This window comes from Sprattus sprattus, assembly GCF_963457725.1.
Source record: "Sprattus sprattus genome assembly, chromosome: 2".
In the NCBI taxonomy this organism is placed as follows: Eukaryota; Metazoa; Chordata; class Actinopteri; order Clupeiformes; family Clupeidae; genus Sprattus; species Sprattus sprattus.
In genome coordinates this window covers 50,860,334-50,874,020 of record NC_137921.1, presented here as the reverse complement: position 1 = coordinate 50,874,020, position 13,687 = coordinate 50,860,334, and the positions used below count along the sequence as shown (strand labels likewise).

The 13,687-nt window shown below is 45.5% G+C and overlaps 1 protein-coding gene across 1 annotated transcript in view; it reads left to right on the top strand.

The window, feature by feature from the left end:
• The first annotated feature begins 31 nt into the window (after positions 1 to 31).
• zc3h3 (zinc finger CCCH-type containing 3) overlaps positions 32 to 13,687 on the top strand; it is a 45,185-nt gene continuing 31,529 nt past the window's right edge. Inside the window, exons 1-3 of the mRNA XM_080860691.1 lie at positions 32 to 123; positions 1,567 to 2,809; positions 3,704 to 3,840. Coding sequence (XP_080716817.1) covers positions 51 to 123; positions 1,567 to 2,809; positions 3,704 to 3,840 — 1,453 coding nt within the window. The 5' untranslated portion in view covers positions 32 to 50. The remainder of the gene's footprint in view (positions 124 to 1,566; positions 2,810 to 3,703; positions 3,841 to 13,687) is intronic.

The window sequence follows — 13,687 nt, the reverse complement described above, 5'->3', positions numbered from 1 at the left end:
GATTGGCTGCAGCAGGGCTCCGTCACAAGCATCCTATTGGTCTGTGGCTGATGACCGACGTTGTTTTGGCTTCAATTATGGAAGAACGGGAAGCATTAAAGAGGCAGATCGAACTATTACAAAGTAAGTAAGAGGGAATGTTTACCACTTTTTACGCATATTTGTATGATTTCAAAGCCTGAAATTACAGTGATTTTACGCACGTATGTGCTTTATGTTTACACAGTGTTTTGGTTGAAAGAAACCACAGTAACCCAGCTAGCTTGCTTGCTAGCCAGCTATCCTAACTCAGCTGTCACTTGCAACGTGATGTACGCATTGGAGTTAACTTGATAGCTAGCTTGCATAACTCTTTGATCGTAGTTCGCTTAGCACCTTGTCACATTTGTTTTTCCGAAAAGAAACATACCCCTCACAATAAGTGACTTAACTGCTGATCTATTATCTAGCCATATAACGTCAGTAACCAGGACATGGTTAACAAGGGATGGTTAATATTAGCATTTGAAGGCCAATGATTACCTAGCCAGTTAGCTAGGTTAATAGTAGATAGGCTAACGTTGCATGATGGTTACTTCAAAACTGCCTATTCTCATCAACTGTAGTTGTAGTTGTAGTGACAACATTAACCTGATGACTTGAACATCGAGGTCAATACAACATGTGTTCTTCATCCCTTATCCTTAGTCAGTCTATGTTATATAGTTAACGCTAGCAAGGTAGCCTGCTAATGTAGCTGATGTACTCTCAAAGGTAGCCTGCTTTCATGCTTTCATTACTACATGTGATAATGTGTGTATCCATTCTATAAGTGTAAAATATGTTACATTTTTCTCACCTTTCAACAAACCATACGCATAAAAGCTGTAGAAACACACAGTGAATTGCTGGTAAAAGTGTATGAAGGATTCTCCTTTGAAGTCGAGCTTTTTTAACACATTTCATACAAGTGAAGATAATACACGAAAAATACACGACAGGACCATGTAAGATAAGGTATTACAGTGAAAGGGAATAATATATAAGAAGGCGTTATTATTCTAAAAGGGGATAATGACAATGATACTGATTCTAAGTGTGACCTGTTTTTTGAATGCTTTTGTAAGAAGATACTGTTGTAGCAGACCTTAGTTCAAGTGGTAGGGAATTCCTGAGAGTGGAACTATAATGACTTAAGGCACCATAAGCTGATTTAGGGTTAGGTCGGTATAGTGAGGAGTCCTTAACTTGATGATCTAAGTGATCTGACTGGTGTGTGTGTAATTCACTGAGCATGTCAGGAAGGTATGAAGGAGCTTATCAATCAATTTTGTTCTAGTGAAAACAAGTACACATTGGAGTGATGTGTTCAAATCCTTTGGTTTTAGTTAATACTCTGGGTGCAGCATTCTGGATTAGCTGGAGTGTATATAATACCTGTTTGTGATTCCCCTCGCTTTGATGAGGTACACATTTGTGGACAGCAGATGCTAGGGGTTCAGGAACAGCACTGTGTGTTGTTAAACTGAGTATTGTTTGATTGGAGGTTTCGTTTGTTCATTTCATGACTTGTTTTGCTTTGCACAGATCTCATCAGTAACCACAGCAGTGGCCAGAGCAGTGTCCAACAGAATGTTGCTCCAAAGACTCTTGGCACTGGGCACAACAGCGGACCTGTCAGTGGGCAGAGGACCGGACATCTCTCCAACCTGACTGTCCACTCTCAACTGGATGCCCCACGGCCAGCAGGGTCGTGGAGGAAGACCTACTCTCTTAATAACAAAAGCACAGCTGGTAGGGCAAGAGATCCTGCAGCACAGCCGCAAACTCATGCAGCCTCACACACATTCACAGGTTCAAAGACACTCACGGCCCCACAGACAAGCACCACCTCTCAGACACACACATCGCTACACAAGGGAGACTCTGCAGGAATTGTGACCAAAGCGAGTGTTCCCATTTCTTTAAATCCCCCTCCTGCATGTAAGACTGTGACATCAGCTGCACACATTGAGATCAGACCTCAACCCCACAGTTCAGCCAATCCTCACATAGCATCTGATCCTCAGGCTCGACCATCATCTTCCTCCATGACCAATCTCCCCGCCAGCCTTGCTCCCTCTAGTCGACTGAAATCTGCCTCTCATAGCCAACCAAAAGGAAACTCCAAGAAAACACAGACAGCTGTAGCTCCCTTGAAAAAGTCCCAGTACAGTTGGGTAAAGACTCAAGAGACTGGCGTAAAGGCGTCTGAATTTCATCGGCAGGCCTCCTCCTCCTCCACAAAATCATTAAGGACTTTACCTGTTACCCAGACCTCCCCAAAGACTGCCATCCCCCAGACTTCTTCCAGGACTTCTCCTGTTTCCCACCCCGTCTCCTCAAAGAAGGCATCCACCCCCAGCACACAGAACTCCCAGCGAGTAGTCACTCCCTTAGGGCGACCACTTGCTCCCTCAGGGCGACCCAGGACTTCCAAATACACTTGGGTGTCACACTCCACCCACAGCGCCGCGGCAGCTAAACTCACGCGGAAGCCCCTCTTACCTCGCGTGCTTCAAGCCCCACTATGCCTCCCTGCAGGGGATGGGGGCAAAGCCCGGAAACCCCGAACCAAAGGTGGGGCAAGTGAAGCTGCTGGCTCACAGACCCGCCTCAGTCGCTACAGCTGGAGGGCCGAAGGCACCAGCCCTATGGCCAGGGGCTCAGTCTACCGATGGACCCCCCAAAAGGAGAGGGGGCTCAGAGCAGGGGCAATCTCTCCAAGCAGCTCCCCTGGGGCGTTTAAACTCAGGAGCAGGATGAAGATCATCAGGAAGAACTCCAGCAAGTGAGGACCTTCAGATGACCACAGCATGGTTTTCATAGAGTATAATTACTGTTGAAAGGCTTGCCTGATGTGGATAAGGTGTTGTGTGTGATGTCTTAATATAGTCTGTGGTTGTGAATACTGTGTTTTAAACTAGCTTATTATACGGCTCTTACGGCCCCGTTGATTTGAATGGGCCATCCCCAACGTTCGCAGGTACTTATTTTCATATAATGACCTGCATATAATGACCGCTGTGCTGTCAATGGCAACGGGTTTTGTGCTTCTGATATAGGTCTTTCGTATCATTCCGCAAGTATTCCACACTAACTTATCAATGGAGTTTCAGCGGACGGTTGAGCAGCTGTGTTCTAAAGAATGTTCAACGTCTTTGAAGTTCAACGTCTTTGGCGAACTATTTCTCTGCTTTTTAACACTACGTATAGTAACAAATACATTGTAAAAAGACACACTGTGTTAAGTGTATTTGTTTTTTTGTTTTGTTGTGGCAAGTAACCGTATAATAAGCGGGATAATGTATAGAACGCAGGTCCTTATCGGAAAATAAGTCCCTTCAGGGCGAAGCAAGACACCTCCGCTTCGCGTCGGTGTCCGGTTCACCCTGTCTGGACTTATTTTCCGATAAGGATCTGCGTTCTATACATTATCCCTTACTTGTAGACTACTTTTGTGGTCTGTGCAGACATAATTGTGTTTAAATTGTCTGCAATATACATATACAGTACTTGTGTATTTGAGTGTGAGTGTGTGTTTCAGGTGTACTGCCATTTTTTCCCCACTAAGTGGCAGCATACGATTGATAATTGGTGCTTAGGCATTTTCCCATACCATGCATATTCACACTTGGTTGGTATGTCTCTCTCTGTAGTGGACTAACCTCCGAGTTTTCCCCAGGCAAACACAGGCACCCGTGAAGATGCCCATGAGGACTCCACCCAGCAGACGAGGAAACTGGGCCCTGGTGTCCATCGGCAGGCACAAGCTACGCCTCGTCAGCCCCAGTCGCCCAGCTCCAGGCTCCTACTTCTCAGGTACACATCACCACTCTTCCTTACTTCCGATCTCACCTCCCTCAGTCTGCACTCCCTTTTGCTGACCGGTCTACTGACTTGCCACACCAACTTCTGCCACTAGAGAGCATACGTGAGCTCTGCAGTGTGGGTGCACTTGTGGGAGTGTGTTTGAGCGTGTTGGAGAGAGGGGATGGCTGGGACGGGTGGGACTTAGTGAATTAATAGCCCAATCTGTCTGTGATTGCTCACTAGCTGATTGCACTTCCTTTTACAACAAGAGCTCCTGATAACTACCCTCCTATCAAGATCACCCTCTTCTCCCCCTCTCTTTCTCTCTCATTCAATCTCAGGGAACTTAACTGCCTATGCATGGTTCAAGTGTTTGGATAAAAAAGGTGATGATAAACCCATACGTGGTCAACACTGGTGTGTAAGTGCCGCTCGTATGAAATTGTATGAGCAGCATCGTGTGTATAAGATTCTATGGTATGGATGACAGTGTGGATACTGAGGGGTAGTTTCTCTCACACACACCCATACACTTCCACACACAAAGACAGAGCGAGACAAACACACAAATTGGTTTTGATCTTGGAATTTCTGCAGTCCGATATGAGCACTAGCTCTATCTTCATATGTTTTTCCTCGATGTGCATTTTTTTATATTGCTGTTTCAGCATTGCTGTCTTCCGTTTTGAGGCCGGACTCCTGTTCTGCCCTTTTTCTACGGACAGCGCGTGCTCACCAAGAGCTAACCGGGGGTCGCACTTGTCAGCAAGATCTGTAGTTTTGGATCTGTTGGGTTCTTTTTTTTTTTCCTCCACAAAGCAACACAGATGTGTGTAGACCTATATAATCTCATCCTGTTACAAATCGGTGCCTGCATGATACTTTTGTCTATTAGATTTGTTTTTTGGCTAAGGCTCAAAAGCATTCTAAGGCATGAACGTGATACAAACGGGTGGAGTGTATTTGAGTAATAAGAAGTGTAATTCGGGGATGAGGTTGAGACTGGATCACAACAGGGTATGTGGTTAGTTTTCAATGGTCTAGGATGTGTGTCTGTGCATATTTTGGCAGAAATCTGATTGGGTTTGATTTAGCACCAGGGAAGTCCTTCTTTCCTCTTATATCCTCTCTCTTCCTACTTTCCGCTTTCTCTGTCTTTTTCTCTGTCTGTCTGTCTATCTGTCTCTCACTCTCTCTCTCTCTGTCTGTCTGTTGAAATGCAATGCAATGGCCAGTGCACAATGGTGTGTTAGTAGATGGCGTAGAACAAGAGGTGCAGCTCTGATGGAGAGGTCACTACACAGCTATCTTCCTCAGCGCTTCCTCACGGCGTCTCCCCTGCCGTCTCTCGTGAGTCCGTGCGCATTGGAAGATAGCAGCTGCCCATAAAGACCTCATGGAACAGTAATGACGTGGGATAAGGGTGTTCGCTGAAACCCTAACTGCCACGTGTCACTAATCACTTGTGCGTGGAAATTACTTTCTAATTGCTTTCTCGACGCGCTCACTCACTGTGTCTTGCACTCCTTTCCTTGTCTCATCTCTCATTTCTCCATCCCTTCTTTACTATTCCTCCTTTTTTATTCTGCCTTTCTGTCGACTTCTGTCCCTTAGCTCTGTAGGGAACCTTAAACTTCAATGCTTCTTTGAAAACAGTACGGTGTAGGTCCAATGGATTGCTGTAGGTGAAATTGATCATTTTGTAGTAAATCCTGTGAGCTGAGCACGAGCGGACTGGTGATTTTAGCTTTGACTAATGTTTGGTTTTCAAAGTAGTGTTGTACACAGATGTTATTAAATATAGGAAGGAGGCACCAGACATTCATGCTTTGGCTTTGAATAAAAAAGGTGCTGATGGTTGCACTGGTAAATTTAACAAGCCCAGCCATAATATCTTGCAGTTCTCTCATAAATGTGTGGAAGTAAAATTCTCATAAAGGAATTTGAAAAGTGCGTATCAGACATGTCAACAATTTTTGTGCTGCGTGTCACACCTGCACTGCATTGTTAAACCTGATCTCATTTTGGCTATGTAGAGAAGGCAAGTCCTGTTTGTTGATTGAGTTAGTCTGAACCAGCACATCAGAAGAGCAACTGAGGTCAGTAGAGCCCAGAGCCCAGCAACACCACCCTACATGTGCTTAAACCCAGAGTGCAGGCTGCCCTGGCTTTATTTGGTGCGCCACACAAACACACACACACACACACGCACACAAACATGGACACACTCGTATTACTAAGTTCCTGCATCTCTGGGAATCCTGTTACAGTACTTATGAATCCTAGTTTATTTACCCATAATTCCCCACCACTACTGACCCAATTCTGAGTCCTCTCCTTCCGAGTGTGTCCACAACATGCACCTGTTTTTCACACATCGCCCTTGCTCACATCTGTTTGCGTAAATATACATGTGGCCTGCAAGGATGGGAAAGCACGGGGCTGTCTTTCCTCAGTGAGTCGCTCCACTTTCCACTACACGTGTCAGATATCCAGTTTGTTGGTTGTCTCTGTTTGTTTTTCAGTGCATTAAGTGTTTTCCTGTCCCTGTCCAGGCGACAGCGCTGTCCTGGCTTACAATCCCTGCCGGAATATCTTTATGTGTAACTGTAGGGTGTGTGTGTGTCTGTGTGTGTGTTTTTGTGCGTGTGTGTTTTTTTATTTGTGTGTGTGTGTGTGTGTGTGTGTGTGTGTGTGTGTGTGTGTGTGTGTGTGTGTGTGTGTGTGTGTGTTTCAGTGCATTAAGTGTTTTCCTGTCCCTGTCCAGGCGACAGCACTGTCCTGGCTTATAAAGCTTGCCGGAATATCTCCGTCCGTGTAACTGGAGGGGGTGTGTGTGTGTGTGTCTCTGTGTCTGTATATGTGTGTGTGTGTGTGTGTGTGGCCAGTTTGGGTGCCTGTTTGTAAGGCAGACGAGTAAACAGTCCCTGATATGCAGACCTCCTCCCCAGCCTGCTGGTACTTAAATACACGCACTGCCAATCTTCTCACCCTGTCTCACGCATAGGGTCTACACTTACACGCTGTAGCAGCTGCAGGAGGCACTCTCTCTCTTACACACACACACACACACACACTCACTAATGCACACACAGAGACTTATACACTTGCACTAATACACACACACACACACACACACACACACACTAATACACACACAGTCTCTCATTTGCCCCTTCCTTCTGTGGCATCGTAACATTGAGGCTTTTATTGCCACGACGACAGCATGGAGGCACTTGAGCCTCTCTCTGTGGTTAATGAGTTGAAGTCTAATTGTAAACCATAATAAAACCAAAATCAAACCCAGCCATTCACACCGAACCTTAAACCCGTGCTCTCAACCCAATACTGAAGATACTGAACCATCCCCTTAATCATAACCGTTCTTTAGCCATATTCCCTTCTCTGTTATGTGAACCCTAAGCTCACCAGAACCCCAGCCCATCACTTACATCATGATTACTATTAGTCATTATTACTAATATTCTATAACTCTACTTATGAGAGTGTAATGTGCTACGTTTAACTACTCATTATGTGATTGTGCGAGTTTCTTAAGTGTTATGATTATTCTGGCGCCTTTTCAACTCCGACGGTTTTCACAATATCGGTTTCATTGCAATGCTAACAGGTCCAGCTGAATGCTTTGCAGGGTGCTTGTAAGTAGGTAACTCACAAAGGTTGCATAAAGTAGTTTTACTAGCGGCTGATGCTTCTTACTGCACTCAAATGATTGTTGCTGAGTTTGTTCTACAGGTGAAGAGTCAAACTTTTCTTTCATAGGGCGAAGCATTAGCACACACATAACTGCATAGGTTACGGTATGCAACAGCCGACGGCAACTGAGCTTTGGGGTGAATTAAAATACCTTCAGGCTAAATTGGGACTTAATAGTATTTGTTATTTAGTTAAAAGTAATGGATAATATGCATACCAAATCCATTTTCTCCTGTGTAGCCTTATGAACTAAAGTAGCTCAATTGGATGGGAATTGCCCAACATTTGGCTGTTCATACCCAACTGTAAACAGGAACATGTCTTTTTATACAGTACATTGGCACATCTTTCAGCATAGATATGTATATATTTTGCCATAGTTCATCAATGAAATAGCAATGCACTTAAAATCAGGGCCGTGCATCATGCCAACATCTACAGCCCCAGCAGGCCACACCCGTGCACCCGCTGCCTGTTACAACACCTGACACCCAAACACCAGCTGCCCCAGGTTGGCAACACAAACAGACAAGTAGCTTGGCAACGATCTCTCTCTCTCACCTGCTCTCTTTCACTCTCTCTCTCTCTCTTGCTCTTCCATGCTGTCTCTCTTACACCCACACACACACGCATACACACACACGTGCGCACACACACACTCACACACACACACATAATTTGATAGACATGTTTGTGGAGCGGTATCCATCTCCTTTTCTGGTTTGTTTATTTTAGTTTGCTTTTTTGCATCAATCGCTGCTTCACACCTCCTTCAGTTTCTGCCACTTCTGTTCACACCACGGCCCATCCCTTCTCCTCTCCAACTGAGTCCTCCTCTCAGTATCTCAATTTCTTTCTACCACTTTCACCTCCTCTGTCTAATTTCCCTTCCTTTTCAATCTTTTATAATATGAATGTCATTGTCAGAAATGGCTACATAATTGTCATACTGCATGTGTGCATAATTAGAAACAATTATACAAACCCAGAACTTTTGTATGGTCACATCCAAATTCATATCCCAAGCTTTCACTCCCAGTTGTCATTGAACTGGAAGTGGTCGGGAAGGAGTGTAGTTTATACAGGATAGTGGTAAGTAGTGTCTCAGAACTTTCAATGACGGTGCTTGCTGGCATTTAAAGAACATTTCTCATTGTGTGTGTGTGTGTGTGTGTGTGTGTGTGTGTGTGTGTGTGTGTGATATCTGTGTGTGTGTGATATCTGTGTGTGTGCATGTGTGATATCTGTAGATGTATGTGTGCATGCGTGTGTATATGTCTGAATGCATTGCGTGGGTAAGAGTCATTCAAACATATGTGTTGACAGATGTAATCCACACCCCTTAAGCCTGAAATATTAGACCCATGTCACTCTCTTCTCTCCCCTTTTTTCTCCCGAGGGGCTCATATGTCCACAGGGCTCTTTGTCATTCCCAAGACTTAAATAAATCAGAAATTCTAAGCAGGCCATGCCACCTCATTCTTTGAAAAGACATGCCAGCAGCCATGCTAGGCTCTCTGCTGGCCACATACAGACCCATATATGCTGCAGACACACATCTAGTTGTAATTGATCGTGTGGCTTGTAGCAAAGCTTAGATTGCTCTTTTGGCTGTTTTGATATGACCCAAAATGGCCTCTGGAAGGTGTGGGGCCTTGTGTTGGCTCGCTAATAAGACCCAGAGTAATATTTCTCAGAGTAGTTTACATTATCATCTTTTTTTTTCAGCCGTGGTGTAGCCATTGTACACGCCAGTGTGTTGGAGGCCATCTCATCCTCACACGTGAATCAAGGTTTCTTTTCACGGGTTTGTGCTTCTACTTGGAGATGTTGTCTTCTTGTGTGTACATTATGGCAGTGTAGTCAGTGTTCGCTCAGAGTGCAGCCCGAGGTCCAGCCTGAAAGATGTCTGTCTGAAAAACAGTCATTGCTGGTACTCTTGCTTAAAGCTCTGCTCTTGTTTCCTGTTGAACTAGAACTAGACGACTGTAACACCCATCCTTCTCCTTTGATCACTTCAGCCACCAACTGTGAAGAATCTCAGCTTTCAGGCAGAGCTCAACTCTCTGACCTCATTTCACTTCTCACCTCTGACCCTGGTAGGGATGGGCTCTAACCTGACATTAGGGGTAGGGGTTAAAGGTCACCATTGGGGTTCTGCTTCAGAGGAGGTCTTGTGCGACTTCTCCATTTGGACTCCTGCCGTCACCACTTGAACGCCGGTTATATTTATATCTTGGCAACCATCTCTCTCTCTCTCTCTTTCTCACTCTCTCTCTTCACCTCTCTTCCTTCCACCCTTCTGAGGGAGTGATGAAACTCGCCTAATTAACTGACAGGCTGTTGGTCCTGGGAGAGGAGGGAGGGGTTTTGGGGGGCCGGAGGGCGAGTTTGTGTGTGTGTGTGTGTGGGGGGGGGTTTGCAGGCCGGTCCAGGGGCCACAGTAACTCCCCCCACCCACTCGCCCCACCTGGCCCCTGGCCTGTAGCAGGGGGAAGGAAACTCAAGCCTCCACTACTCTCGCCCAACTTTCCATGGCTGCCTGTCTGATGGGCCAGCCACTCAAGCTGCCTGCCTCCCACGCTATTCTGGGCGCAGGGAGTTATCCAACGCCTTCCCCTCCTTACTGTCAGTACAGCCTGTTGCTCTCCATCTCTCTCGCCCTCTCACTCTACCTCTTCCTCTGTGTCTCTCCTTCCATCCTTCCCTCCCTCCTCTTCCTCACTGTTTTTCTTGCCCCATCTCTCTCTCTCTCTCTCTCTCTCTCTCTCTCTCTCTCTCAACCCCCTCTCTTACTCTCTTTCTCTATCCCTCCCTCTCTCTCCACCCGCCCCTTCCTTAATGTGGAGCCCCCAGGGCCCCCAGGGAGCAGTTTAGCTTTCTGCAGGGGCTCCTCTGGCCCGCCAGGCATTCCAGTCTTCCAGCTCTGTACACACACACACACACACACACACACACACAAGCACACACTCTCTCTCACACACAAACAAACTGTCCAGACGCCCCTGCCAGTCCCCACAGGTGCCTCCTCAAATTAACCCAGAGGATGACCACCTGCTGTGGGTTGGTGTGCAGCCCTGGGACAGGAGAGCCGCAGGACTGGGTCAGGGTATGAGAAGGACCAGGGCAGGATCAGAACTGGATCAGGACTGGGTCAGGGTTTGAGTTGGACCAGGGCAGGATCAGAACTGGATCAGGACTGGGTCAGGGTATGAGAAGGACCAGGGTAGGATCAGAACTGGATCAGGACTGGGTCAGGGTTTGAGTTGGACCAGGGCAGGATCAGAACTGGATCCGGACTGAAGACCTGTCCACACTGACAACAATAAATGATAACTGTTTTAAATATTGTATATATGTTTGAACTTTTTACAATGGCAGTGTCAACGCTACAACAAAAACGTCATGAAGAACGATGTTGTTGGGCTTCACTTTTATTAGGGGATGGTGTGAATAATACAAGCACTGACAGCCCGTCAGAATCCGTCCAATTTGAAATGCATATCATTAAAACATGAATGATGTTTCTGAGCGGCTTTTCTTAACGTTGATCAGTTGTAGAGTCTCATATAGTCTCATATCTTAAGTTGTCGTTGTAGTCATCATCAGCACGTGCCTGGCCCTTTGGTTGAGGACTATGAAAGCGCTGTGGGGTGTGAGAGTTGAGTTCTGTCTGTGCCATGGATTTCTCACTCTTTCTCAATTCCCATCCGCAGTCATTACATGCCATCACCCCCTCTCTCCCCCATCCTCCCTGCCCTTCGTGTGTGTGTGTGTGTGTGTGTGTGTGTGTGTGTGTGTGTGTGTGTGTGTGTGTGTGTGTGTGTGTATAATCATGTTTGTGTAATTATGGATGATTGTTTGTGTTTGTCAGCGTGTGCCCTGCCCCGTTAAAGTGCTTTAAGATAACTGCTAATCCTTCTGTGGCAGTATCGATCAGATGGCCTGAATAATTAATGCTTAACGGATTTAATTAGTGAGATTTGCTCTGACGGCCGGCAAAGGAATGGAGTCGTAACATGAGGGAGGGGTAAAACCCTGCATCCGACACACACACATACACACACACACACACACACCCTGAAAATGTAAAATATGTTTAAAACACACACACACACACATTTAATTGTGCCTTTCCCCTCTCTGTCTGTCTGCGTCTCCCCCGCTGTTTGTGAGCTGTGAGCTGTGGTGGGAGGCCGGGGTCATGTGGCAGTCTCCGGGTAATCACAGATCATTGGAATTACAGCACCGTCTCGTCTCACCGTGTTCCAGAGGCTCACGCCTGGTCAAGTTATTTTTACACCAATATCTCATATCTCGCATCACATCTCACACATCACACAAACACACACACACACACACACACACACACACAGAAATATGAACTGCGTCATGGAGTTCAGCCAGTAGTTCTTCCCTCTATCCATTTCAGTCTCGGTTTTTCTACCTCACTCTCTCTCACTGGATCTGGCCATGTTAGGAATTGCTTTAATTTGCACTTGATCAATTAACCTAAAGTCAACTACTTTTTTCACTGCTGTGGTGTGTGTGTGTGTGTGTGTAATGTCTCCCTTCAGCCTACAGAGGGAGCTCAGGAGTGAAGTGGTGGGCTGCCGTATACACATAGAATAGGACTGTGGAATTAGTTATTTTAGAATTATATAGTATAAAACCCATGCATGGCTTTATGCAGTGCAGTAAACATTCAGGGAAAAGTTCCCAAGGAGACCTGGAGCAGGTATGCTGATGTCATCGGTCTCCGTACAGATACCTCCTATTCTTTCAGTGAGAGTTGGATGTGAGGATGTGTTTTTACTTTTATATGGTTATTGTATTTATGCAGCTTCTCCAGATAATCAACTGCAACCTGAAAATCCCCCAAATTCCCCCAAATTCACATAGTTTACACACTTTCGCACACACACACACACACACACACACTCACAGTCATGCTCACATACACATGTGAACACGTGCACACACACCCTTAACAAAAGATAGATGGCAGGCGTTTCCCTGGTGAGGTGCGTGGTGGGGATGGTCAGTTTGTCTGCTGTCAGGAGTGTTTGGATGAGTATTATCACTGGGCCCTTTGGGAGGCATCATTGATTTCCAGGTTTTTAACCCTGGTTAAGTCACCCCTACACACACGCATGCACACACACACATGCACACACACACATGCGCACACACACACACACACACACACACGCATGCACACACACGCATGCACACACACACATGCACACACACACACACACACACACACACACACTAGGGATGTGCATCTCATCACTGAGGAAGATGCGATACACATCTCGATGCACTGCCAACGATCCGATACATTAAAGATACATAAAAGCAGCTACTAATGCGATACGATACGATTCACCCCTATTGCGATGCAGTACGATTCGACACGATGCGATTCGACACGATGCGATTCAACAAGGTGCGATACAAAATAATGCAATTTTATATTATTCATAATGATTCATTTATTTGTCATACAACAAATCATTAAAAAGGTATCTGACAAAATATAACATGTATATGTAGCCTACGTGTGTAAGTGTTCTCTAAATGTCTTTTTTTTTTTTTTTTTAAACTGTAGGCCTACCAAGCAGTCACAACACAGTTTGCTTCATCCTAAACATGTGGATCAAATACCTCACGCAATCAATTTAACTTATTTGCCCTATTTTAAGGTTTTTCTTTAGGTTTTGAGTTGATCCACATGATCAACAGGTAAATTCAAGTAACAAATAGAGAGTTTAGCTACGGTATATGAAGTATATTCTTACCTATTCCTCCATCATCACCTCTGCTATTATTTTAAAAATACCATGTCCTTGGTGCCGTGGTCTTCCAAGAAAGCCAGGTCTTTGAAACGTGGTTCAAGCGCCACGGTTGTGTCTGAACGCGTTCATTGAATGAAAGTTCATGAACTCGTTCATAATTTTGGTGAAAGTGAACTGAACGTAGGGTATTACTGTCTGATTAACGATACTGTGAGCGTGTTCATTCTGGTGTCTGAGAACTGCACGTTCACTCTTTTTAATTTCGTTCAATAAGGTGCTAGATTTCTAGAGACTTCCATGCGAAAAACACCGTTAGTAATAGTCGCTTATCCCACCTG